The following is a 25740-nucleotide window of genomic DNA, read 5'->3' on the forward strand; positions in this document are numbered from 1 at the left end:
AGTATAGCTTCCAAATCACGGGAGGTACTGGTTCCTCTCTATTCGGCCCTGGTTAGGCTTCATCTAGAGTATTGTGTCCAGTTCTGGGCTCCACACTTCAAGAAGGACGCAGACAAGCTGGAGGGGGTTCAGAGGAGGGCAACCAGGATGATCAGGGGTCTGGAAACAAAGCCCTATGAAGAGAGACTGAAAGAACTGGGCATGTTTAGCCTGGAGAAGAGAAGATTGAGGGGAGACATGATAGCGCTCTTCAAATACTTGAAAGGTTGTCCCACAGAGGAGGGCCAGGATCTCTTCTCGACCCTCCCAGAGTGCAGGACACAGAATAACGGGCTCAAGTTAAAGGAAGCCAGATTCCAGCTGGACATCAGGAAAAACTTCCTGACTGTTAGAGCAGTGCGACAATGGAATCAGTTACCTAGGGAGGTGGTGGGCTCTCCCACACTAGAGGCCTTCAAGAGGCAGCTGGGCAACCATCTGTCAGGGATGCTTTAGGGTGGATTCCTGCATGGAGCAGGGGGTTGGACTCGATGGCCTTGTAGGCCTCTTCCAACTCTGCTATTCTATGACTCTATGGAAGTCCAAATGCCTCCCAGAACAGAAACATCTTACTTGATTCAGCCAAAAATGCTCCCAGACTAATAACAAACAAGGCAGAGACCCTACAATTCAGGCTTACAGTCTCAAAGGACACACACACACACACACACACACACACACACACACACACACACACACACACACACGGGGCGTGGAGGGAAGAGGAAAACAAGTGACCTCAGGCACCAGTTCTGAATGATTCCAAGTTCCTAAAATAACCACCTGGGATGGAACCAGTTCAGGGAGGCGGTGGCAAAGGCAGCCAATTTCCTAGCAAGAGACACTAAAGTGGGCCGCTTTTCTTGTCTCTGCCTGCTGTACTTCACCAGGTGTCAGAAGGTCACGAAAGAAAAGGCCCCCCAAGCGAGGGTGTTGCGTCATTTAGGCACAGAGAGGGCCATAAACGAGGCCACCCATGCCTCTTCCACCCGCAGGATGGGAGGGGAGCGTCCCCTCAGCCTGTGGGGGAGGCTGCCGTCCTGGGGGCATCCTGGGCCCAAGCTGTTTAAAGGTAACAACCAGCACCTTTAATTGTGCCCAGAAAGTAACTGGATGGAAAGGAGAGAGCTCCGTCTCCCCTCCGTACGGATGACAACGCGCACACACACACACATGTTCCTGGTCCGTTCTTCTCCACAGTTCCACGTATTATGGGGGGACAAAATTGACAGAGGATCAATTGCAGCTATTAAAAAACACACCGAAGCTGAGAAGATGTCTGCAAAATGACTAGACTACTGTAACACGCTCTGTGTGGGGCTACCCATGTGTGTGGTTTGGAAGCTGCAGCTAGTGCAGAACGCCAGCGCGAGGGCGCTCGTGGGGACACCTAGCTCTGCCCGCATAAAACCTGTGTTAAAAGAACTGCACTGGCTGCCTGTTAACTAGTGAGTGACGTACAAAGTTATGTTATCCTATAAAGCCCTGAACAACTTGGGACCAGAATACCTAGCAGACCGTCTTCCTTTATATACACCCAGACAGCAGTTACGGTTTTCAGAGGAGGTCCCGCTGGCCACTCCAAAGTGAACAGAATGATGCCAGGAAGAGCTTGGCAGCAGAGCCTTCTCTGTGGCGGCCCCCACCCTCTGGGAAACCCTCCCTTGTGCCTTTTGGGAGGCGGAAACCGTAATAGCTTTTAAACGCCTCCTGAAAACGGACCTATTCACACAGGCTTTCCTTGGACTGTATAATTTATCTGATTTTATATTGCACTCTTAGCTTTTAACGTTTAAAATTTATTAACTGAATTTATACGGTTTTAATTGTGCACTGCCCGGAGAGCCTCGGTTATCGGGCGGTATAAAAATGTAATAAATAAAAAGTTCACGGGCCCAAAGCACTCCAGTCAGTTGGCAACTGCTTGGAACGAAACTTCATGCGCTTGGTGGAGTTTTGAGAAACCTGGGTGGTGGTGGTGGTGGTGGTGAGGGGTGGGCTGCACACCTGTGTAGCTGTCTTGCTTTGGGGTGGACGAAGTGAAGCCCTGAGAGCTGCCAAAGGATCAAAGAAGGCCACTCTCCTCCCCCCACCCCCACCCCCGGGGCCACTTTCTGGAGATGTTCTTCCAGTAAGGGCTGCTGCCACCAGTGGGAAACGCGCCCCTCACCCACCCGGACCCCCGCCCAAGGGCCAGCCCGGCCGGCAGGGTGATCCAGCGGGTGCCAACGGGGGCGTCGTCGGGTCCCCTCGGCCTGCTGGGGCCTGGACTGCGCGGGGGGGGGGGGGAGAGGAGGAGGGGGGGCAACCTGTGGCCCTCTTTGGCCCACAATGCCCATCAGCCACAGCCAGCCCAAACCCCTGGGGGCAACAACTCCCCCCCTCCCCCGTCTAGATTTTCCGCTTCAGACACACAGCTCTGGAGCTGCGCTGCCCCTCCCCCCGCCTTGACCAGCCCCCCCCTCGAAAGGCCGCCTGGAGCGAAGGGGGGGTCGGGCAAGGGCCTCTCTGCCCCCGCACCCCCCCCCGGGTGGCCCCAGGCGCAGCGCCGGAGCCCCCTTGGCGCCCCCCCTCCCACCACCACCAGGCCACGTCCTGCTTGGGGGCGGGGGGGGGAAGGGCCGTCTCCTCTCTCTCTCTCCCCCCCCCGCAACGACTCCTCTTCCTCCTCTGCGGGCGGCAGCGGACTACGACTCCCAGGGTGCTCCGCGGCTGGCGCGGGCCGGGCGGGCCTTAAAGCGACCGCGGAGCGTGACTCTGACCCCTCCCTCCCCCCCCCCCGCCCGGGGGAGCGAAGGGAGACGCCGCCGACGGACCGACCGACCGACCCAGCGACGCTCCGTGGAGCGGGGCCTGCGCAGCGGTGGGGGGGCCGCTCGCCATCCCCCCTCCCCGCCCGGAGGTGGGTGAGTGAGCGAGCGAGCGAGTCCCCCTCCCCCTTCTGCCCCTGCAAACTCCCCCCCGTCCCCCCGCCCCTGTTCTGGGGGTGCAGTCCTGCCACACCCCCACCCGAGGGAGAAGGGGGGGAGGCGGAGGGGGGCCCCGAGCGCCGTCAAGCTGTAGCAACTGCACACAATGGGAAGGGGCCGCAGAGGGAGGGGGGACGCAGGCCCCTCCCCTCCCCTCCCCCCCATGAAGGTTCGGGAGTCAGCCAGCGGAGAGGGTCGCTCTGGGTCGAGGCAGAGCTTCTCCCCCCCATGACCCCCCTTCCTCCCCCCCCCGTTCATTGCCCGGCTGGCTCCAGACAAAGGGACGCCGCGATCCCTGCAGGGTCACCGCCGCTGCCATGAGTGTGGAGGGGGGGAGGAGCGGGCAGGGCCCGGGTGCGGGTGGGGGTGGAGTGCGTGGGGGGGACCCCAGGGCTTGCAGGGCAGGGCGGGGAGGGCAGGCAGCAGCAGCCCCCCCCCGCGCCGTCTGGGCACCCGAGCCACGGAGGGAGGGAGGGAGGGGGGAGGGGGAGAGGGCGACCCTGTCACGAGGCAGCCCGTGACAGCCGTGTGGATGTGAGCAGGGAGGGGCGGCGGCGGCGGCTTCCGTGGCACCAATCCGCCCCCCCCCCCCGCACACGGCAGCGGTGCTGGGAGGGGGGGTCCCTCCGGAAGCCTCCTGCAGCCGGGCTTGCGCCTTACACCAACCCCGGCACCCCCCTCCCCGAGGTCAGCGGAGGGATTGTGCTGACCCCCCCCCCGACCCCAGCCAACGACGCGACAACCCCAAACAGGTCTCGGTGGCTTCCGCGCGCGTGCCCGCCTCCCCGCCCGGGCTGCTGGAGGGGCAGCGTTCACACGCGCCAGCGCCCCCCACCCAGCCACCCCACCCCCCAGTACCCTTTTCCCTGTGTGCTTAGAGGTCGCGGTTTCCTAACCAAAAGTAGTGATTCTGGATGATTGAGACGCAGGTAGCCGAACACTGGCAGTGGAAGCTCCGCTTTGCCCACATGGAGGAAATCGCAGCCTCTCCCGGAGCTGCCTTGGACACGCTCCGCAGCAACGGAGCCCGGTTTGACTCCCAATCCTATCTCAGCCAGCCGGGAGCCTCCCCGGTCGACACGCTTGTTGCATGCCGAAAGCTGCAACAGGTGAAGAGGCGGGTGGGTGGGGGTTTGCGATCTGGAGCTGCCCCCCCCCCCACCAAGGCCCTCTGGCTAGCCCAGACTCTGCGGCCAGGAGCGCCCTGCCCAGAGCAGCTTCCTGGCAGCCCAGGTCTCCAGCTTTAGCTGGGCCCGTGGAGGCCAGGAGTTCAAGGGGCCTTCGTGGCGCACGCCCAAGTTCACGCCGTCACGCGGATTTGTGTATCAGTTGCGTTGGGTTGTTTGTGCCTCAGAGTCTGCGTTGCTCCTTGTGGGTTTGTAACCAGAAGCGGATCCCTGTTCTGAATGAATTATTCTGGAATCAAAGGGTCTGTTTCTGTGCCCCCGCTCCTGGACGCCTCCCAGCATGCTCGGCCGCTGACCCCTGGCGTCTGTGGAGGGACACCTGATCCCTTTGGTGGGACGTGAAGGAAAGAGCAGGCGGATGGATGGCTTCCACACCCCCGTTGCCCCAAAGGCCTCCGAACGGACCGGCCATTGCCTCCGTTGGCCCGTGGCTTCCTCTTCCAAGCCAGGATGTGATTTGAACCTCGGTTGCAAGTTGCGGGGTGCTGATTGCTGGGCCTGCTTGATGTTGCAGGTGCTTTGGGGCTGCTGACATCCGTTTCCCGCTGGAGGTGCTGCAGGATGGCGGAAGGGGTTCAGGCGCGGAAGGACGCCACTCCGGGGAATTGCAAGCCGGCTGCCCCGCAGGGTGAGGGCCTCCCCTTTTCTCCCCCTGTAAAGAGTGAGTGTTAACAGGATAGAATATGGGGTGGGCGGGCGGATAAAGGATGCTGAGGAGCCGGGGGAGTCTCCTGCATGACCCTGAAGCCCTCCGTTGGTTTGAGATACCCTTTATTAACACGCTTAGGTGAGGAAAGTGGGTGTTCTGCACACAGGTGTTCTGGGTGCCCAAATAGGTACAGGGTGGGGCTACGAGTGCGTCAGGTGCTGGGGGATATTTCAGAGCCCTATGAAGAGAGACTGAAAGAACTGGGCCTGTTTAGCCTGGAGAAGAGAAGATGGAGGGGAGTGCGCTGGACGCCGAGTCTGAGCACGTGGTGCAAGAAGCATTGGACCGGGCGGTGGCTGGCCGCACTGTGCTGGTCATTGCCCACCGCCTCAGCACCGTGAAGGATGCCAACCTCATCGTGGTGCTGTCAAAGGGGCGTGTGGCAGAGGTGAGGAAGAGAGGATGGAGGGGAGACATGAGAGCACTCTTCAAAGACTGGAAAGGTTGTCACTCAGAGGAGGGCCAGGATCTCTTCTCGATCCTCCCAGCGTGCAGGACACGGAATAACGGGCTCAAGTTAAAGGAAGCCAGATTCCAGCTGGTCATCAGGAAAAACTTCCTGACTGTTAGAGCAGTACGACAATGGAATCAGTTACCTAGGGAGGTTGTGGGCTCTCCCACACTAGAGGCCTTCAAGAGGCAGCTGGACAAGCATCTGTCAGGGATGCTTTAGGGTGGATTCCTGCATGGAGCAGTGGGTTGAACTCATGGCCTTGTAGGCCTCTTCCAACTCTGCTAGTCTATGATTCTATGATCCTCTTTGCCTTGTTCCATTTGCTTCCACTTTTATTTTTTCACCCCTCTTCATTCAGCGTTGTACTTTATTTCTTGTAAAAAGGATGCATCTGTGTGAATGTAACCGAAAAAGGGAGGTCATACTTGTGTGGAATGTTTTGACGCAATTTCCCTCGAGATTTCCAGGGGTGGGGGTGGGCTTGCACTATTTCTTTTCCTCCTGTATCTTGAGCAGGATGAAATCCCGATTCTATTGTCCTTCAGCTGGGGCTGGAACTGAATTGCAGCAAGGCCCACGGTTTGACATAGCCTGGGATTGACTCCCTGCCCAGCAGGTTTACAAAATACTTAATATAAACTGCTAGCGGTTGCTTCACACATCAGCGCTGTTCAGGCGTTCATCCGGTGATCGTGGGCATTGGTGGGGTGGGGTTGCACAGCACAGGGTCTCTTCATCGGTTTGGGTGAAAGATGTGGGGGTGGGGGAGACCCGTGGGTGCTGCCCCACTCTCAGTAGAGGCAGCCTCTGCCTTTGCAGGCCCGTGGCTGAGGAGCCTGGGCGCGGGAGGGTGGCTGTTGCACTCCGGTGCTGCTTGGGGGCTTCCCTGGGGCATCTGGAGAGCCACTGCGGGGGCAGAGTGCTAGGCCAGAGAGGCCTTTGGCTTGATCCCCAGCGCTCTTCTTCTTTTCCTTCTCTACACAGACACGCAGGGGCGCTGCGCTTCTGTAACACTCCCTTTGCCCACACTGTCCCACTGCCTTTTTAAGTATAGCGGTTAAGAGTGTTAGACCAGGAGTAGGGAGGCCTGGGTTCAAATCTCTGGTCAGCCATGGAAGCTCAGAGGCCGACCTTGGGCCAGGCTTTCCCTCTCTGTCTAACCTACCTCACAGGGCTGTTGGGAAGATAAAGTGGGAGGGACTGTGTAGGTTGCCTGTTCTGCTCCTTGGAGAAAAGGTGGGATATAAACACAAGTGTGTCTTCTCCTGAGGTATTTTGGTAGATATTTATTAAACTGGTACTTAAATTTAGGGCCGGCTTCTTTGACAAGTGGACCTTTTGGGGCTTCTTTATGTGTGGGCTGATAAAGCGATGAAGCATGAAGGTATTAAACTAAGCACACAGGTGAGTGAAGCACTTGTGTGAGGGTGAGATTAGTGCTGTCCGTTTATTTAATTGATTTAAATCATCATTAATGTATTAATCATCACATGAAGGCGAACAAGGGCACAGCAAAAGAGCTCAGTCCCAGGAGGTGATTCCTGTCAAATGTACAGTTCAGGAGCAAAGTCCTACCGGAGAAAATCGTGCAGAAACTGGCAGTTCTTGCAGCTCTGCCCTAGCAGGGAAGCTTGAACAGCCGCAGAAGCCCTCCACCTGAACCAGACACTTGGACTAAATCCAGGTTTGGAAACCGGCCCCAAACCACTCACTGATCCGTAACTCTTCATCGCCAAGGCCCACCGTGCAAGCCTGCCTAGCAGGGAAGTCTGTTTACGAACAAAACATGTAGGCTTAGTTTTCCCTTCTAGCTCGGGGTAGGCTCAGTTTTAGGTCTTTAAGCGCGGCTCGTAAGCCAAAGTTTAGGTGTAGATTTCAGTTCAGGCTGAGGATTCCGCTTTTACTTCACTTCTAAACCCTAGTTGTAAAACCAGAGTGTAAGTTTAGAAAGTGCACGTTGGTGAACTGCAGCCTGACATTCCAGGATGGGCTCTGACTGTATCCTCTCCCCGCCCTGATGAAAATCTCCAATCCCGGAGGGCTCAACTGACCTACATTTCCATTCACTGGAGTCTAATGAGGCCCAGTGCTTGAGCCACACCCCTGCTTGTGTTTTAAAGTGATGCCCTCCTAATCTAATTGGCTGCTGCAATAAATGGATTAAGGGACCCAGGGCTATAAAAGCGGAATAGGCGTGTGAGGCAGCCCACTCTGTGAGTGTGAAGGGGGAGCCTCAGCTGATGAAGCATCTCCGCCCCAGTGACAAAGCCTCAAGGTAACGGATTAAGCACATAGGTGAGTTCAGGACCTGTGTGAATTTAGCAACCCATCCCCCATTTCTGGTAAGTATTTCAGCTTCCCAGATAACCAAACCAAAGAAAGAAAAATAGCTCTGGATGGCTGTAGAAAGCCAGCAGAGGTATTGTGGAAGCTGACCTGTGCATTGCCCTGAGTGTCACATTTATGACTATCTATCACCGTAAAGGTGGTGAGTAAGGGCGGACATGATAGACACGTATAAAATTATGTGTAATATGTATAATTTCTCTCTCATAGTACTAGAACTTGTGGTCATCCTAGTGATGGAAGGTTTGGGACGGATGAAAGGAATTGCTTCTTCACACAACAGAGTTAAACTACGGCAGCCCATCCCCCACCTGAAGCCCTTCAGATGTTTTGGACTTCAACTCCCATCAGCCCCAGTCAGTATGGCCAATGGTCATGAATGCTGGAAGTTGTAGTCCAAAACATCTGGAGAGCTCCAGGTTGGCAAAGGCTGAACTGTGGAATTCATCTTGAATTCCACTTCAGAGAAGGGCCAGGATCTCTTCTCCATCATCCCAGAGTGCAGGACACGAAATAACGGGCTCAAGTTAAAGGAAGCCAGATTCCAGCTGGACATCAGGAAAAACTTCCTGACTGTTAGAGCAGTACGACAATGGAATCAGTTACCTAGGGAGGTTGTGGGCTCTCCCACACTCGAGGCCTTCGAGAGGCAGCTGGACAACCCTCTGTCAGGGATGCTTTCGGGTGGATTCCTGCACTGAGCAGGGGGTTGGACTCCATGGCCTTATAGGCCCCTTCCAACTCTGCTATTCTATGATTCTATGTAGTGAAGGCCGCCAACTTGGACATCTTTAAAAGAGGATTAAATAAATTCATGGAGGAGAAGGTGATACAGGACTAGCAGCCAAGATGGCTGTGTTTTACCTCGAATATTGGGGGCAGTGTGCCTGCATGTACACCAGTTGCTAGGATTATGGGCAGGAGCGGGCTCATGTTCTGATTGGACACGGGGGGAGCAAAATGCTGGGTGCATGAACTTTTCGTCTAACCTAGCCAGGTTCGTCTTAGGTTCTTACAAACCGTATAACTTTGCTACTGAACTTTTAAACTCTGGAAATTGTTTTTATTTGAGAATTGTGCTGGTTTACGTGATAATTACAAAGCACATGATAGCTAAATGTGAAAATCTGTATCCTCAGTTTTAAAGAAGTGCACATTTTAAACTGAATATTTGGTAGTTCTTTGATACTATGACTGCTTTGCTGTTATACTTCAAAGCAAGAAGAAACAAGTGTTGTGTTTTTGCTCTGTCAAATATCAGAGGCTATTCTTACCAATTCCTTTCTTAATTGGGGCAGGGTGACCCTATGAAAAAGAGGACAGGGCTCCTGTATCTTTAACAGTTGTGTTAATCATGTTTTTATACTGTTGTTTTATACTTTGAATCGTTTAAATTTGTGTATGCATACAAAGGACACCTGCTGAAATTCCCTTTTCTATACAACTGTTAAAGATACAGGAGCCCAGTCCTCCTTTTCATATTGGTCACCTTAAACCAACGAGTAGCGTAAGATCTTGCCCCACTCTTTCAGTGCAGGCGTGGGGGCCTCCTGGGATTCAGATTAAGGTTACTGATGAGGAGCAAAGAACCAGGGTGTAGTGGACAGGATGGATGCTTGGATGTGCCCCAATCCTCTCAGTATCTGAAAGGTATGAAAGGAGGATTGACGTGTGCAGAAGCCATCTTTCTTAGGCTGGGCTTGAGCAGGAGACCCCAGTCGGCCTAGGGTGAGCCTTGCTCCATTGCCTACGCTGAGGCAGGGCTTGGGCGCCGGGCCTGTGGCCATGGCCACTGCATTCTCCTCTCCTGCGGCTTGGGGTAGCCACTGAGTAGCCCTGGCCTCCTCCCTTGGGGTGATGGCATCTGAAGGGAAACGTCCTTACCCTGGGGGGCAATGGAGCCAGGGCCCCCGGTCCTCCACCCCATTGTAGCTGCCTGGCTTCTTTGAGACAGGGACCTGTTCTAGCCAGGCCGGAGTGCCACTGGGAATATTCAATCTGACTATACATGGGAGCTTGTCCATTTCATGGATTGGGAAGATATGTGGCTCAAAGCCACCAAGTCAGCCTTAAGGCTGAATTGGGATATGGACACAAACTTTTCCGTCCTCCCAGATCAGCAGTCGGAAGGGAAGAGTTTCCTCTGGCACCTTGATCCCTTCATCGGTTGCAGCAAGGGGCAGTGGCTCACGGAGGAGTGAAATGGCCGTTTCCAATTCAGTGCCAGGGCGGAGCTTTTGCATCTTCTGCCTGCATCCAAGTGAGGGCATTTTGTATGTTCAGCTCTGAGCTGCAGAATGATGCAAATAACTTTTCAGTAAGTTCCATAGTTTTATCATCTCTCTCTCTCCCCCCCCCCCCCCGGGCTGTGTGCATTTCACTCCTGCATTATTATTATTATTATTATTATTATTATTATTATTATTATTATTATTATTAATTTATATAGCACCATCAGCGGCTGAAATGCCCTTGGGGCAACCACAGTGCTCCTGGTTTTTTGCCAGCTTGGGAGAACTCGATGCTCCCAGGTGCTTAATTTCTAAACTGAGAGGCTGCCAGGAGCAGGCCTGGAAGCCCTCGCCCTCCTCAAGGCTCCTTGCCCTGCCACTTTCTTTGACGAGGCACTCAAAGTGGTGAACAGACAAAACCAGCAATCTTTAGATCTAGCTTAAAACTTAAATCAATAAAGAAGAACAATAATAAGGACAGCAGTTCACCACAAGGGCTAAAAAAGAACCCCCCAGGGCTGTGTCTACACTGAAGCTGGCGCGTTCTTGACGCATTTCCACGCTGCCTAAAAGGCTGCCGGCCTCCTGGTTGCCGGCTGGCCTGGCTTCATGGGTCCAGAACATCTGACGTCCTGCCTCGAGTCATTGCTGGAGCAGCAGCAGATGGCAGGAGGCCACCCTTCAGTTGTACGTCACACGTTCAGGACTGAGAACACCACCCTGGGCAGTGCCTGGCCGGGCAGTGCGGGCAGCAGCGGGTCCTTCCTGCCTCGCCATCTAACGTGCCACCAGAGGGGACATCCAGCTACCCATGGAGGATGCAGGTGACCTGTGGGCCCTTCCGGAGGAGGTTCCCGGCACCCCTTCGGTCAACTGTCAGTGCCTCCTTTGATGAAGGTTTGAGGATCAGAGATTGTAGGGTATCTTTTCCTTTTAGTCTATTTTATTTTATTTTTGCATTTGCCTCCTCTTACAATACTGAACTTTAGAGCCTCTAGCATGGTGGCCTCTTCCCTGTGGAACTCCCTGCCCCTGGAAGTCAGGCAGGCGCCATCACTAGGCTGCTTCCGGCGCCTCCTGAAAGCAACTCTGTTCCAGGAAGCCTTCCTCAGCCACTGTTTTTATTGGTCCTTATTACATTTCTATACCGCCCAATAGCTGTAGCTCTCTTGGCGGTTCACAAAAATCAAAAACATTCAAAGTATAAAACAACAGTATAAAACCATAATATAAAATACACTATAAAAGCTCAAGCAGATAAAACTTCCTGACTGTTAGAGCAGTGCGACAGTGGAATCAGCTACCTAGGGAGGTGGTGGGCTCTCCCACACTAGAGGCCTTCAAGAGGCAGCTGGACGACCACCTGTCAGGGATGCTTTAGGGTGGATTCCTGCATTGAGCAGGGGGTTGGACTCGATGGCCTTGGAGGCCCCTTCCGGCTCTGCTATTCTGTGATTCTATGAAAGGGCTCGCCCGAATCCCTGAACCCGAGAGCTGCAGCCTAAAAGCCCCCATGCGGCCCAAAAGCCACACGCCCGCCTCAGCTGCCACCTTGCCTAGAGGGCGTCTCTGCTGCTGCCGCCGCCCACGTTCAGCTGACTCTCCTGCTGCTGCTGCTGCTGCTGCAACATTGCCAGGAAAAGCCGTGTGGATGCCTGACTCCCCCAGCGCCTCCTTCCTGCTCCTTGAATTGGAATTGCTGCTTCTAGCAGATGGGATAGATGGGATAGAAGTGGGAGCAAGGGGGTGTCAAGGTGAGCATCTCCTCCCCACCCCACCCAGATTTCCTGAGCATCACCTCTGCTGCTGTCTCAGCCTCCTTTGTACGGCTGTATCCAAAAGGTGTTTCTGAGGTTTGCAACATCATGAAAATCCAGAGGAGGAAGAAAGAGAGAGAGGGATGGGACTGGGAGGGAAGGAAGGAAGGAAGAAGGGGGCCCGGCTTCAAACTCGGCCGTGAACTCTAGGATTGTGGGGACCCGCTAACCCATAATGTTTAGCTCAAACCACTTAACCGCTGCGGCTTCGCATGTCGCCTGAACAGGGTCAGTCTAAGGCCAGATGCGCCGCGTTGTTTAGGAACTACATGAAGACTTATCAGTGGGAAAGTTGATTTAAATCCGTGTTTTTCATTGGCCTTTCCCCCCCTTGCTGGCTGTTGCTCTTCCTCTGCGGCAGCGTCTTCCTCCGCGGTCACCTGGGCTTTGCAACACTGAAATGTCGCCCTGGGGAAGCGCCCTGGGTGGATGGGGGGGCCATTCTCCTGCTTCAGATCCGCGCCCGGGCGATGGTTTGCTGCTGCTGCTATGGCGCAGCTCTCACGAAGCGGAAGGGCGCTCAGTGTGCTGCACCCGTGCGTGTGTGCACGACGGCTGGATTGGGAGGTGCGTGGGACGCCTGTGGATCCCCTCTCAGGTCCTTCCAGGAGCCCTTTCATTTGTTGGAGGAGGAGGACTTTGTGATGTGCTCTCACAGCGTCTGCCCGGGGCAAAGAGGGTGGGATGGGGAGGCGAAGGACGAAGACGCGACGCCCTGCCCAGGAGGAAGACCTTGGCCGCGTTGTTGGGTGTGTTCACACGTTCAAAAGCGCTTCCCTCGGCTCTCACGGAGGAGGACGGAGGGAGGAGTGAGTCACGGCGCTCGAGGCTCTGAGCACCTCCCCGCCTTGCTGCTTGTCTTGGGGTACTTGCCCGAAGGGACGTGCGGTGACTCACCCAGCGCAAGGACTGACGCCACCGACGCTTTCACACGCTCCAGTGAATGAGCCGTGACTCCTTCGGCTCCACCAGGGACTTTCCCTCCAGCTGAAGCAGGAAGGAGAAGACCATCGCCCTGCCGCTTGCATGTTCCTCCCTCGGCTGATCAGCCGAGCCCCAAAGGGAAAGAGGTTTGGCAGGGACTTAAACGGCACGGCTGCCGCAGATCCTGAAGGCGCAAGGCCTCCTTGCCGGGAGCAGCTGTCCTCCGAGGGCAAAGGGGCGCCTCCCCTGGGGGCAAGCTGAGCCCCGTCCCGGAGCGTGGCGCCAATTCACACCTGCCCGTCCATCGCTGGCAGACTGCAGATCAAGGGATTGGTTTGACTACGTGAAACAGCCGTCGCGGTTGCCCTGCGACGGAGAGCTTTCGGGATCACCTGGACGAGGCACTTCTTAGTGGAGGCGGCAGATGTATTTAGCTTTATATCATCATCATCATCGTCATCATCATCTTGTTTTGTAATACTAAGATATTTTATTTGCTGATCGCTTTGGGCACTGTTGTGTGGAAAGGTGGAATATAACTTCATATAACGAGAGTGATGAGTGGGAGCAGGACAAGAACTGCAGTGTGCAGCAGTGGCTGTGAAAAAGGCAAATTCCATGTGGCAGAGGAGCGTTAGGAAAAGGAACTGAGAATAAAACTGCCCCAAGTTCACGCTGCCCTGATACGGTGCGACCACACCTGGAATACCGTTCTGGTCACCACAATTCGTAAAGGACGGTGTAGAGCTGGAAAAGGTGCAGAAAAGAGCAACCAAGCTGGTCAAGTTGCTGGAGCAACTCCCCTGTGAGGGAAGGTTACAACGCCTGCAGCTGGCCCTCCTCCTAATGTTTGTCTTAAATCCGCCTCCGTTCTTCCGTCCTCCCTTGCAGAAGGAGGCTGTTCCCAACCTAACTTCTGAGAAAAGAGAATTGCCATTGTGAGAGATTGACACACATACTGCCATCACCACCACCACCACTTTTGCAACCTGCTCATCTGCCTCTTTTACAACTACCTGGATGTGACTCAGGCTGCTAGAGGCCAGGTAACACCTTCTGGAGCTACGTGGGAAGGAAGGAAATTGTGCCCACTCTTCCTCCTCCCTCCTCCTCTTCCTCCTCCTCTTTGGCACTGAGATCTCCCCAGCCATGCAGGTGGGTTGAGCTCGTTTGAAGAGCGGAGGGAGCCAGGCAGATGCCATCAGGGTAAGCCAGCATTCGCCAGCCACTGCGTCTCCTTTCCTGTCCTGGATACTGTATTCACCCCTAGCTCGGGGACAGCTGCATTCCAGCCAAGAGTTGGGGGCGGTTCTGAAGTAGTCTGATGGAGCTGGGTGGTGAGGGGCGAGAGCGAGAGAGAGATCTGAGGCTCTGTTTGTCCTCCATTGATGATGTTATCAGGAGTCAGGCAGAAATTCCTCCGGCTGGCACTTGGGGTTCATTTGAGATCCAAGAGGATTCTTCCAAATCTGGTGGCAAATGGGCATCAGTGCCCCAAACAGCTTGGGGCCAGGTTATCTGAAGGGTTGCCTCCTCCCATATGTACTTGCATGGAGCCTGAGATCATCCACAGGGGTCCCTTCTCCAATCTCCAGGAGTCCCTGGCAAAGGGAAGTGAGGTGAGTGGCTACCAGGAAGAGGGCCACCCTTTTCTCCTAGGGCACCCAGGCTTTCAAATGACCTCCCTAGAGAGGTTTGCCTGGCGCCCACGTTGTGCTCCTTTCAGTGTCAGGTGAAGACCGTTTTGTTTTCCAGCATTTTAGCATTCAAGGCTTTTGGCTCTGCTGTTTTAAATCTGTATTTTAAATCTCTGCATTGCTGCTAGGATTTATTCTGGTTGTGCTTTTATATTGTAGTTTAAGCTTTTGTATTTTATATTGCTTTATGCTGTACTTTGAGGTTTTAATTTTTGTGAACCACCCAGAGAGCTTTGGCTATTGGGCAGTATAGAAATGAAATAAATAAAAATGATAACAAATAAGTCATCACATTGGGGCAAAAATAAACCACCCAACTTCAAGGGTGGATTCCTGCCTTGAGCAGGGGGTTGGACTCGATGGCCTTGTAGGCCCCTTCTAACTCTGCTATTCTGTGATTCTATAACCTAATGGGATCTGAGCTGGCAGTGACCGAACAAGAAAGAGATCTTGGGGTTTATTTTATTTATTTATTTATTTATTACATTTTTATACCACCTAATAGCCGAAGCTCTCTGGGCGGTTCACAAAAATTAAAACCATAATAAAACAACCAACAGTCTAAAAACACAAATACAAAAAGCACAACCAGGATAAAACCACGCAGCAAAAATTGATAGACAGAGTTGTGGTGGACAGATCCATGACAATGTCCACCCTGTGTGCGGCCATTGTAAAGAAGGCAAACTCCATGCTAGGCACTATAAGAAAAGGCATTGAGAATAAAACGGCCGGTGTCCTACTGCCCTTATACAGATCTAGGGCGCGACCAACACTTGGAATACTGTGTGTACCGTTCTGGTCACCACACCTAAAAAAGGATATTATGGAGCTGGAAAAGGATGGCCAAAACGATCAAGGGGCCGGAGCAACCCCCCTGTGTGGAACGGTGACAGTGGCTGGGGTCTCCTTAGCTGAGAAGTAAAGGTGCGTAGGGGGAGACACGCCAGAGGTGTGCAGAAGAGCTGTCACTGTTAGGAAGTTTCTCCGAACGTTAAGCCGGACTCTGCCTCCCTGCCGTTTCCACCGGCTGCCCTCTGGAGCAACGGAGGACGGGTCGGCTCCGTCTTCTGCCCGGCAGCCTTTCTGATACTTACAGACCCCTCTCAGGTCTCCCCGGAACCTTCCCTCCTCCAGGCTAAACCCGTCCTCAGAGGACGTTGTTTGCTCTTCTCTGGCCTTGCCGTCGGCAGCTGCCCTTTACCACCTGCTACGCTCCACATGGAAAGACAATTTGGGGGGTGCAAAATCCCAACGGCCTGAGCTAGGTCCTTGCTGGCCGTCGTGTGGCCTCCTGCCAAAGGTGTGGGGGTTTTGCAGTGTGGTGCACGGCTTTCCCACAGATGCCTCTGCGGGCATTTCCCCAGAAAACAAATCCCCGAGAGCTGACTCAGAAGAGGCACTTGGTGCCGGGCTGGGCTGCCTGAGCTCTCTCCCCGTCCGGATGCTTCCTTTCCCGCCAGCCGGCTGCCGCCTTGAGGGCTGGCTCTTGCCGAGGTGCTCATCCCAGGGATGACTTGGGGGGGGGGGTGTGGCAGCCACCCGGTGCCAGAGGGAGCCTTCATCGCACCTGTCATCGCCAGCCGCTTGGGCTTCTCATGTGCAAAAGATGTGTGAATCAGCCCTGAGTCGGGGGTGCTTCAAGGCCCTGCGCAGGACGCCTCTTGCGGCCCACTTTTGAACATCAACACAGCTTCTGCCTCTTCTCCTTCCCCCCCACCCCACCCCCGTTCTCCATCTGCTTACTGTCATCCTTTGGGTGGGGGCTCCTTGCTGTCTTCTGGTGCAATCTTGTGATAGTCACATGGCCCTGACAATGGTAGAGCCTGGTTTGGGGAACAGGTTGATCTTTGTTCGGCTGTGGTGTCGGGATGGAGCAGTCTGCAGCCCCCACAGATGGGTTGGAGTCTTGCAGGCTTTGGGGGGGGGCATTCTAGGGGGAGAATTCAGAACACTTTAAAGGGGGCTCATCGCTTCAGGCCTCAGCTCAGGCTTTCCTTTCTTCCTTGGCCCTTGCACCCGTCTTTCCAGGCCTCGGCTCCCCTTATGGAAGCGCTTTGGCCTGCCTGGATGAACAAATGTTTACTGCAGGGTTTGTGGTTTCATTTTGTACAGTAGAGTCGGGATTTGCAAACTCTAAAAAAAATACGTCAACGAATGAGAGCACGTCAGGTCCCTATGGTGTGGCATGGAAGGCATTCATCATCCTCGTAGCCCTGGTTGGTTGTAGCGCAGGGGTTGGCCATGTGGTGCCTTCTCAATGGTTTGGACTGCAGCTCCCATCAGCCCCAGCCAGCATGTCCAGTGGTCAGGGATCACGGGACTGGCAGTCCAACATCCTCTTGAGTCTGCCCAGTGGGATGCAGGTTCAGGTGCTCCTCTTCAACATGCAGAAGAGAAGATTGAGGGGAGACCAAATGCCCCAGAAATGCCTCCCAGAAATGTTCCCCTCTATTCGGCCCTGGTTAGGCCTCATCTAGAGTATTGCGTCCAGTTCTGGGCTCCACAATTCAAGAAGGACGCAGACAAGCTGGAGCGTGTTCAGAGGAGGGCAACCAGGATGATCAGGGGCCTGGAAACCTTGATAGGGCCTGGAAGTCCTATGAAGAGAGACTGAAAGAACTGGGCATGTTTAGCCTGGAGAAGAGAAGATTGAGGGGAGACATGATAGCGCTCTTCAAATACTTGAAAGGTTGTCCCACAGGAAGCCAGATTCCAGCTGGACATCAGGAAAAACTTCCTGACTGTTAGAGCAGAACGACAATGGAACCAGTTACCTAGGGAGGTTGTGGGCTCTCCTGCACTAGAGGCCTTCAAGGGGCAGCTGGGCAACCCTCTATCAGGGATGCTTTAGGGTGGATTCCTGCACTGAGCAGGGGGTTGGACTCCATGACCTTAGAGACCCCTTCCAGCTCTACGATTCTAGGATTAATCGTTCTGGGCAGGGATGGTTTGGTCTTCATCCTGCTGCTGCCTCAAGGCCACAATAGCCACAGGAACATAAGACGCAGCTGCGCATGCGGAAAGTGCCCAGGGTCAATCCCTGGAGTCCCCAGTTTAAAGGATGGGAGGGGGCAGTGATAAGGAACACGCTCACCTCTTGCTGCCACTTAGAGTAGACAGCGCTGGGAGAGAAGGACAAATACTCTGACCCGGCCTAAGCGAGCTTCCGGTGTTCCTGAGGGGAGAGGGAGCTGGGGTTTTCGGAGCTGGGGGAGGGAAAGCACCCGGTCTCCTTTCTGTCTCTTACGGAGCTTATTACCCTCGGTGCTGGAGGAGCACAAATTGCAAAGGAAAAATAGATTTTTTGAACATATTCCTGGGCTGGCTGGGCATTGCTCTGAGGGGATCATAGGCCTTCTCTTCTTTTCAAAAAGGCTGCATTAGTATTTATGTGCATAAGCACCATCTGCTAAAATGCTTTGACTTCTTTAAAGCATTTCTAAAATTGCTGCTAGCGTGTGTGTGTGTGGAGTTTGGTGTTTGTATATTGCTCGTTGTCTGTACGGGGCTGGCTAGTCTTAGGGAAACCGTCGTGGCACAGGCCTACACCGCAGGGCTGTTGTGAGAGTTTCATTTACTGCGTTCCGTGTATTACAAACCCGCCTTGTGTAAAAGTTGTCATGCTCCACAGGCAGCTCTTGTTGCAGGGCTGCAGCCTCCACGCCGCCGTCGGCTGGGGAAAGGTCCGGTGGTGCAGCTGGCGGAGTCGGGATCTGGACTCGCAGGGGTCCCGGAAAGTTCCTTCCTTTCCCATTCAAAGGAAGCAGCAGCTCCGGAACTGCGGGTGGGCTCAGACCACGGAGGTCGGCCCTCCTCTCATTTTCTTTCTCTCCAGCAGGCTCCACTAAAGCAGGGAGCGCCTCCAACCTGGAACAGGAGGGGGACGGAGGGGAGGAGGAGGAAGAGGAGGAGCCCGGCTGTGGCATGGAGGAAGACGTCTACATCTGGGAACTGGCCGGGGAGAGAGGGGCTGCCGTCCCAGATCCTCCTGTCCTGGATGAGGCCAGCAACGACACTGCCAGCAGCTCAGGTACAGAGCTTCTGGACGGCCTGCCTTGGGCTTGCAGTTTGGAAATGTGCTGAATGGGGGGCAGGGAGAGAGAGCCGGCCGGCGTTTACCAGCTGGGAGAGGAGCTACACAGGGTGCTCCACGTGCCCGGGCTCCTCTGGGCCCGGAACAGTCCCCGTCCCCTACTCCTCTGGGCCCGGAACAGTCCCCCTCCCCTACTCCTCTGGGCCCCGAATAGTCCCCGTCCCCTACTCCTCTGGGCCCCGAATAGTCCCCGTCCCTTACTCCTCTGGGCCCCGAATAGTCCCCGTCCCTTACTCCTCTGGGCCCGGAACAGTCCCCGTCCCTTACTCCTCTGGGCCCGGAACAGTCCCCGTCCCCTACTCCTCTGGGCCCCGAATAGTCCCCGTCCCTTACTCCTCTGGGCCCGGAACAGTCCCCGTCCCCTACTCCTCTGGGCCCCGAATAGTCCCCGTCCCCTACTCCTCTGGGCCCGGAACAGTCCCCCTCCCCTACTCCTCTGGGCCCGGAACAGTCCCCGTCCCCTACTCCTCTGGGCCCCGAATAGTCCCCGTCCCTTACTCCTCTGGGCCCGGAACAGTCCCCGTCCCTTACTCCTCTGGGCCTGGCTCCCGCACCAGGCCAGCCTCGCGTTCCGACCCCTCCGCGGTCCTGCAGCCCCACTGCCGTTGCAGCTTGCGTGTCCCCAGCTCTTCCCAGCACTGCTCTGGCGCTGGATGCAGCTTGCAGCCCCTTGGAGGCGGGGATTGCAGTCCTTGGCCCCTGGAGCCGCTCCTGGCTGGCGCTAGAGGCAGACGTGCGCCAGCAGCAGCAGTGGGGGTGGGGAGGGGGCGTCTGGTGAGAAAAGCTGCTGCAGCCCATCTCAGCCAGGGCTGCCCAAGAGGCAGCCCGTGGGCGGGGTGCCCCCCCTTGTCCAGTAGTGTATGTGGGGGGCAGCCTTTGTCTGGGGCAAAGGGGGAGGGCAAGAAGAAGGCGCGTGGGGCCATGCAGAGGCCGTTGTGGGGCGGGGGGCAGAATTCTTCCCTGCACTGGCATCACAGAAGGCGCCGTGAAAGGAAGCGTCCTTGTCCTGCGTTGATCCAAACTGAAGCCCCCCCCCCCCGCCCATCCCCCCTTGTCCTCTAGGCTGCGAAGGCACCGATGGGACCGGTGCTGCTGCTCCTCCTCCTCCTCTTCCACGGGGCCCTTCGGAGCCACCTGGCGCCTGGCAGGGACTGTGCACCTGGCTGTGCTGGCGCCAGCGAGTCTTGGAGCACCTGGAGCAGGAAGCCGACAGCCACTCCAGGATTGCTCAGGTGAGAAACGGAGCAGCAGGTGGGGGGGATGCGGCCGCCAGTGAGGGTGGGGGGGCCTTCAGCCGCCTCGTGAGCCAGGCCCTGCCCTGGCGCTTCTCTGCGGAGGGGGAAGGAACCTCTGCACCTGTTCACCGGATCAGCTCTCCCAGGCTGAAGGAGGGGGTGAGCCGAGCGTCCCTGGCCGGGCTCAGCTCCCTCCAGCTGTGACTCCGTGCGGGAAGACGGCAGCAGCCGGGGGCTGAAGAGAGCTCAGGACAAACTGCTGGGTCCTGAGGCCGATGGAGGGGCCACGAGAGTAAGCTGAACCTTGCTATCAGGGGTGCAGGTCCAATCCTGCCCACCTGGGTTCCCAGCAGGCCACGCTCTCCTCTCCCCTCCCCGCCCCCCCAGACACCAATCGTAGGTGTTTTCCCAGCTTTTATGCTGAAAGGTTCAAATGCTTCCCCTAAGGCTGGGTTCAGGGGGAGGCAACTGGTGGCCAGCCGGCCGGCCAGACCGCAGCGCAGCCGGCGCGAGGGCTTCCCGTTCAAGCACGAAGGGGGGCTGCTGAAGGGCATTGTCCCTCTTGCGCTCCGGCGTCCCCACTGACTGTGCGAGGGGGCTGGGGCAGACGACCTGCACCCCCTGCGGCTTCGCCTGTCTTCTCCCCCAGAACTCTCAGTGGTTGGGCTGCTGCTTGTGTGATGAAGGGGCTGCTCCTGGGGGCCCGGCGTGGCGCCAGCAGCCCCCCACGCCCCCACGTCCCTGCTTGAGCGCTGCGGAGGTGTTGCTGTTTGGGGCTGGAGGGGGCCGTTCCAAGTCCCACCCCGCCTGCCCACCTACTGCCCCTCCGGAAGGCGACAGTGAGGGGGAGGGAGGCCAGGCCCAGCCCCACCCCAGCCTCCTCCGTGGCTGCTCCAGGCGCTGAGTGGGATGTGGCTCACCTTTCAGGTGACGTTTGAGGACGTGGCTGTCTATTTCTCACCAGAGGAGTGGGCGGAGCTGACGGCGTGGCAGAAGCAGCTGTACTGGGGAGTGATGAAGGAGAGCCATGACCTGGTTGCCTCGCTTGGTGAGCGTCCTCTTCGCAGCCCAGGGGGTGGGATGGGATGGGGACGGCCTTTCGGTCCCCTTCAGCCCCATCAGTCAGCTGTGCAGCACAGCAGGAGACACGCGGTCACTGGCCAGAGGGGCCCCAGGACCCCCCCCCCCCCCGGGGCAGGCAAGGCTGCCGTGGCCTCCCCTTCCCCGGCCATGGTCAAGCATCCGGTTCTGTCCAGCCCCTCTTCTCCCGGCCGGAAGCTTTGCTCTCCGCCTGGGTCTGCAGCCTTGCCTCTCTTGCGCCTTCCCAGATTCACCTTTGGGCTCCAGCCCCTCCCTGCTGCTCCTTCGCCCCCTCCTTTGCTCGGTCCGTGGGCTGCCTCTTCCTCCTCGCAGGGATTCCCTGCCACACAGTGGGCCGGTCGTGGCCCTGGATCAGGAGGCTTTTGAGGGATCAGGCAAATTCCAGGAGGCGGCAGCAGCAGCTCCCAGCCATGGATAGGCCTCTGCCCTGTGGACTTTGTCTAATCAGCCATGCCAAGGAGGGGGAGCCCCCGCGCCCAGGGCCGTGTGCCTCCGAAGCCAGTTGCTGGCAGGTGTGGGGGCCAGCCCTAAAGCCGGGCCGCGGCCGCCACGTTCTGCTTGGAGCCTCCGGCAGCGCAGACAAGGCTCCCCTCCGTGGGCTGTGCAAGACACCAGGCCTGTTGTGGTTGCTGCCGTGGGCGGGATGTGGGCCGTGGCCAGGCGGGTGCAGGGCTGGCTCTTCCCCACCCATGGCTCCCGCTCTGGATGCCTCTTCCGTGTTCTTCTCAAAATGAAATGTCAGCCCTGAAGTTGTCGTCTCCCCCCACCCACCCCCGGGGTGTGTGTGTGTGTCTTGTTTTGCCCCTGCTCCGCCTGCTTGTGCTCAGGGTGGAGAGGTGATGGGGAAAGGGGGGGGCAGCGTCTCCGCACAGGGGTGGTCCGGGGCCTGACTTCCTTTCCGCTTCCCCTCCCTCGCACCCAGCGCCTGTGCAGAGACACCCGTCGGAGGTCCTGGGCCGGATAGAGCGGGGCGAGGCCCCTCCCTCTGAAAGTCCTCTGCAGGAGAAGCGGCCAGAAGCGGCCCCGGCCCCAAGCCCAGGCGAGGCGTGCAGAGGTGGGTTGCGCCTTGAGGAACGAATGTCCCCGGATGAGCTCTGCAAGTTTGGGCAGCTGCTGCCCCTGCTGCAGAGAGGCACCTCCTGCCACCCGGGGGTGGGGGGGGGTCAGGGTCGGGGGCTCAGCACCTGTCCCTGCTGCTGGGCTGGCTGTTGGTAAGAGGCAGTGGCAAGGCCCCCCTCAGCGCTCCCGGTCTCCCTGGATGAGTCACCCCTTCAATGGGCTAAGCGGCGTTCTGGGAGTGTTATCCCAGGGCGCATGAGAACCCGAGGAGTTGCCCTGAGCCAGCAACGTCCTCTGAACATCAGGGGAGACCGGAGCACCCTCCCCTGCCCCTCCCAGCCACACTGAGCCTCAGAAACACGGCCTGCCCCCACCCCCACCCCCACCGCCTGCTCCCCAACTAGGCCCAAGGTCCTCTGAGCTTCGTCTTTGTGGGGGCCTCATGGCATTGCCGTGTTGGCCGGTCTGGCGCGTGGCCGTCTGGGCCTTTGTCCGTCCCCCACGTCTCAGACGGCCGAGGCTGTTCCCGTCCTAGCAAAGGGGTTTCAGCAGCGCTGCTCTGCTCCAAGGCTCGAGGCTGCGCTTGAGCCAGCCAGAAATGCAGGAACCAGCAGAGCCAAGACAGGGCCCACGTGCCGCATCGCAGAAGGGCCAGGCGGGCAAAAAAAGAAGGGAAGCAGAGGCCCCAGCTGCAGCGACGCAGTAGAGGCCAATTCTGTGCCTGTGCTCTGGCTGTAGACCAGTTCAAAACCTCCTTGACTAAGGAATTCTGCCCACTGTGGTTCTCTGGAACCACGGCCCACCTCTAGCCTGAGATTCCTCCGTCCCTTCTGGAAACCGCAACGGCCTCGGTGCCTTGGGGCTCGCCGTGACATTCAAAGCAGCTTGAAAGTGGCTCATGGATGGGGGGGCGGGGGCCAGAGCCCCAGATCCCTCCGGTCTAGAGGGCCTTTTTTTGTCGCTGCCTTACTTGCATAGCTGAAAAATAGGCTCTTGTTCTCTGGGTGGCTGAGGAACGTGTGGCCCCCGCACAAGGGTCTCCTGAAGGAGGAGAAGGGGGGCTCTGGCTCTGTTGGAGCCAAGGGGGTGGGTGGGAAGCTGAGGGTCTCCTTCCCGCTTTCCCTGGTGCTTGAGTGGCACCGGCTACGCACGCCCTCCGGCAGGAGGGGCTACAACTGCTCCCCTCCCTCCCCTCCCCACAGTTTCCGAGGACGACTCACAACTGGAGGTTCAGACAGAGCCAGGAGCGGAGCAGCTGTGCAGCCAAACCCAGCCGGAAGGAAGAGGGGCGGATGCTACCGGCCCCCCCAGCCCCACAGGTGAGTTGCGCTACCGGCTTTTCAGGCGGGGCTCGAGAGGGGGGCTGTCGTGCCCAGCTGGCCGCAGGGGCCTCACGAGGCTGCTCTTGGCTTTGTGCCTGTCCTTCCCTGCCACTTGGGTCCGTGCCAACTGGACCCCGATGGACCCCTGCCTCAAGGGTGCCTCCCTGCCCTCCTTCCTGGGATGCCCTACCACAGTCCCAGGCGGCTCTGAATGGCCCAGAGAGGCAGATCGGCTGGTTTCACTTAGCAGAAGTGGAGGGCCGAGAGCTGGGCAGCCTCGCCTCCCCCAGGGGATTTTAAGCACAGGCTGGGTGGAGCCCTCTTGCAGGTGCTGCAGCACTGGGCTGCTACGCTCTCAGCAGGGGCTGGACAGGATGACCCCCGAGGTCCCTCCCACGTCTTCGAGCTCCCTGTGCATATATTGGGTGGGAGGAAGCCTGGTGGCATGTTTAGCCTGGAGAAGAGAAGATTGAGGGGAGACATGATAGCGCTCTTCAAATACTTAAAAGGTTGTCACAAAGAGGAGGGCCAGGATCTCTTCTCGATCCTCCCAGAGTGCAGGACACGGAATAACGGGCTCAAGTTAAAGGAAGCCAGATTCCGGCTGGACATCAGGAAAAACTTCCTGACTGTTAGAGCAGTACGACAATGGAACCAGTTACCCAGGGAGGTGGTGGGCTCTCCCACACTAGAGGCCTTCAAGAGGCAGCTGGACAACCCTCTGTCAGGGATGCTTTAGGGTGGATTCCTGCACTGAGCAGGGGGTTGGACTCGATGGCCTTGTAGGCCCCTTCCAACTCTGCTATTCTATGATTCTATGATATGAAGCACTCCTTCGGGTGCAAGTTGGGCTGTAATTGGTTTCACTGCTCTGCTACACTGCTTTGGTTGTAATGTTTGTAAGGTATTTGTTGTTTAATGCTGTTTTATTCTGTATTATATGAGTTTCATGTAAACCGCTTGGAAATCCTGGGATGTCCAACAAGTCGCTTAAATAAATCCATAAGGTTTGCCCAGGGCCCCGGCAGGTCTCCGTCTCCTTCCGGAGCGAGCTTGCCCTTGCCCACGGGAGTCGATTGGGGCAATATTTCAACCAGCTTTTCTTGCCAAGGTGCTTGTTCTTGGCCTGTGGTGCTTTGCAGCCTAAAACGAGGTGGTCTGAAGTGGCCCCAACACATGATGGCCAGACGAGCATTTAGGCTGCAGAGTCTGCCGGTGACTGGATGAGCAGGAAAAGGGAAGGCACGGAGGGGGAGCGGGGGCTGCTGCAGGCCTGAGCCCGAGTTTGGAGGTCGGCAGAGGCAGAGCTGGTGCCACAGTGGCCGTATATTCCGCCCCGCTCTCTTGCCTTACTGTTGTTGTTGCCGCCGCCGCCGCCGCCATCAGTTTTGGGTGGGAGCCAGAAGGTCCTGGCTTGGCCTCTCCCCACTCTGCCAGCCCAGGCAGGAGAACGTGACCCTCGTCCTCCTCCTCTGTCCTTCCCCAGCAGACTCCAAGCCCTGCGCCAAGCGTGGAGAGAAGGAGGGGGCTGCCCCGAAGGAGCGCAGAGCTGCCCCCGCCCACGACTGCAAGGACTGTGGCCAGAGTTTCCCCGACCGGGACGCTCTGATCTCCCACGTGCTCCGCGTCCACTTCAGCGAGCGAGCGCTGCCCTGCCCACAGTGCGGGAAATTCTTTGGCAGTCCCAGCACCCTGGCGACCCACCAGAACAGCCACCACCGGGAGCGGGTCTTCACCTGCGTTGACTGCAAGAGCAACTTTGTCTACGAGGAGCAGGAGGCAAATCGGATCCACGCGCAGCTGGCCCTGGGGAAGCTCTTCAAGTGCTTCAACTGCAGCTGCAAGATCGCCCTCCTCATGGACCAGAAGCCGGACACCCTGCAGGCCTCCCCACCCTTCGGGCAGCCGGACGCGGTGTACTACAGGTGAGGAGCCCTGCTGCAGGGAGAGGGACGGGGCACGCTTCGAGGGGGGCTTGTCCCCCAAGGCTTTCGGGTGGATTCCTGCACTGAGCAGGGGGTTGGACTCGATGGCCTTGTAGGTCCCTTCCAACTCTGCTATTCTATGATTCTATGAACCACCACCATGGCAGAACTGGGCACCTGTCACAGACACGCAGGAGGTCCGGTCCTGGTTCCGCCCCTGGCAGCATCTCCAGACAGGGGTGGAGAAACTCCTGCCTGAAACCCTGGGAGCCTTTTGCTGCTGCCAGTCAGTGTCAACAGTCCTGGGCTAGGTGGACCCAGCAGGGCCTGGCTCAGCGTAAGGCCATCCTCCTGACCTTCTCCTTCCCGAGAACGTTGACTTTTGTGTTTGCGTGGAGGCTGCATTGAGCTTCCAGGCCTGCTGCTGCTGTCATTAGATTCCTTCAATGCCATTCTCAAAAGAAACTCAAGGTGTCTTAGGAAAAAGAAATTAAAGCATACAGAATTTTAAACAATTATCTACTCAAGTACTACTGCCCCATCAAACAAATAAAACATCGGTGACAACCGTAACGGATTCCACTAATTCTTCTAGGGCCCATCCGATGCCGGGGAATAGAGCAGTGGTG

At 57.0% G+C, this 25740-nt stretch overlaps 1 protein-coding gene across 1 annotated transcript in view; it reads left to right on the forward strand.

Annotated features, from left to right (window-relative positions):
- Positions 1-2860: 2860 nt before the first annotated feature.
- Positions 2861-25740, forward strand: part of LOC134395502 (uncharacterized) — a 28049-nt gene continuing 5169 nt past the window's right edge. The window contains exons 1-8 of the mRNA XM_063121668.1: positions 2861-2941; positions 4710-4856; positions 18215-18406; positions 19532-19701; positions 20632-20752; positions 21728-21859; positions 23067-23183; positions 24673-25111. Of these exons, the coding sequence (XP_062977738.1) occupies positions 4757-4856; positions 18215-18406; positions 19532-19701; positions 20632-20752; positions 21728-21859; positions 23067-23183; positions 24673-25111 (1271 nt within the window). The 5' untranslated portion in view covers positions 2861-2941; positions 4710-4756. The remainder of the gene's footprint in view (positions 2942-4709; positions 4857-18214; positions 18407-19531; positions 19702-20631; positions 20753-21727; positions 21860-23066; positions 23184-24672; positions 25112-25740) is intronic.

Source organism: Elgaria multicarinata, chromosome 1 (genome assembly GCF_023053635.1).
Source record: "Elgaria multicarinata webbii isolate HBS135686 ecotype San Diego chromosome 1, rElgMul1.1.pri, whole genome shotgun sequence".
NCBI lineage: Eukaryota > Metazoa > Chordata > Lepidosauria > Squamata > Anguidae > Elgaria > Elgaria multicarinata.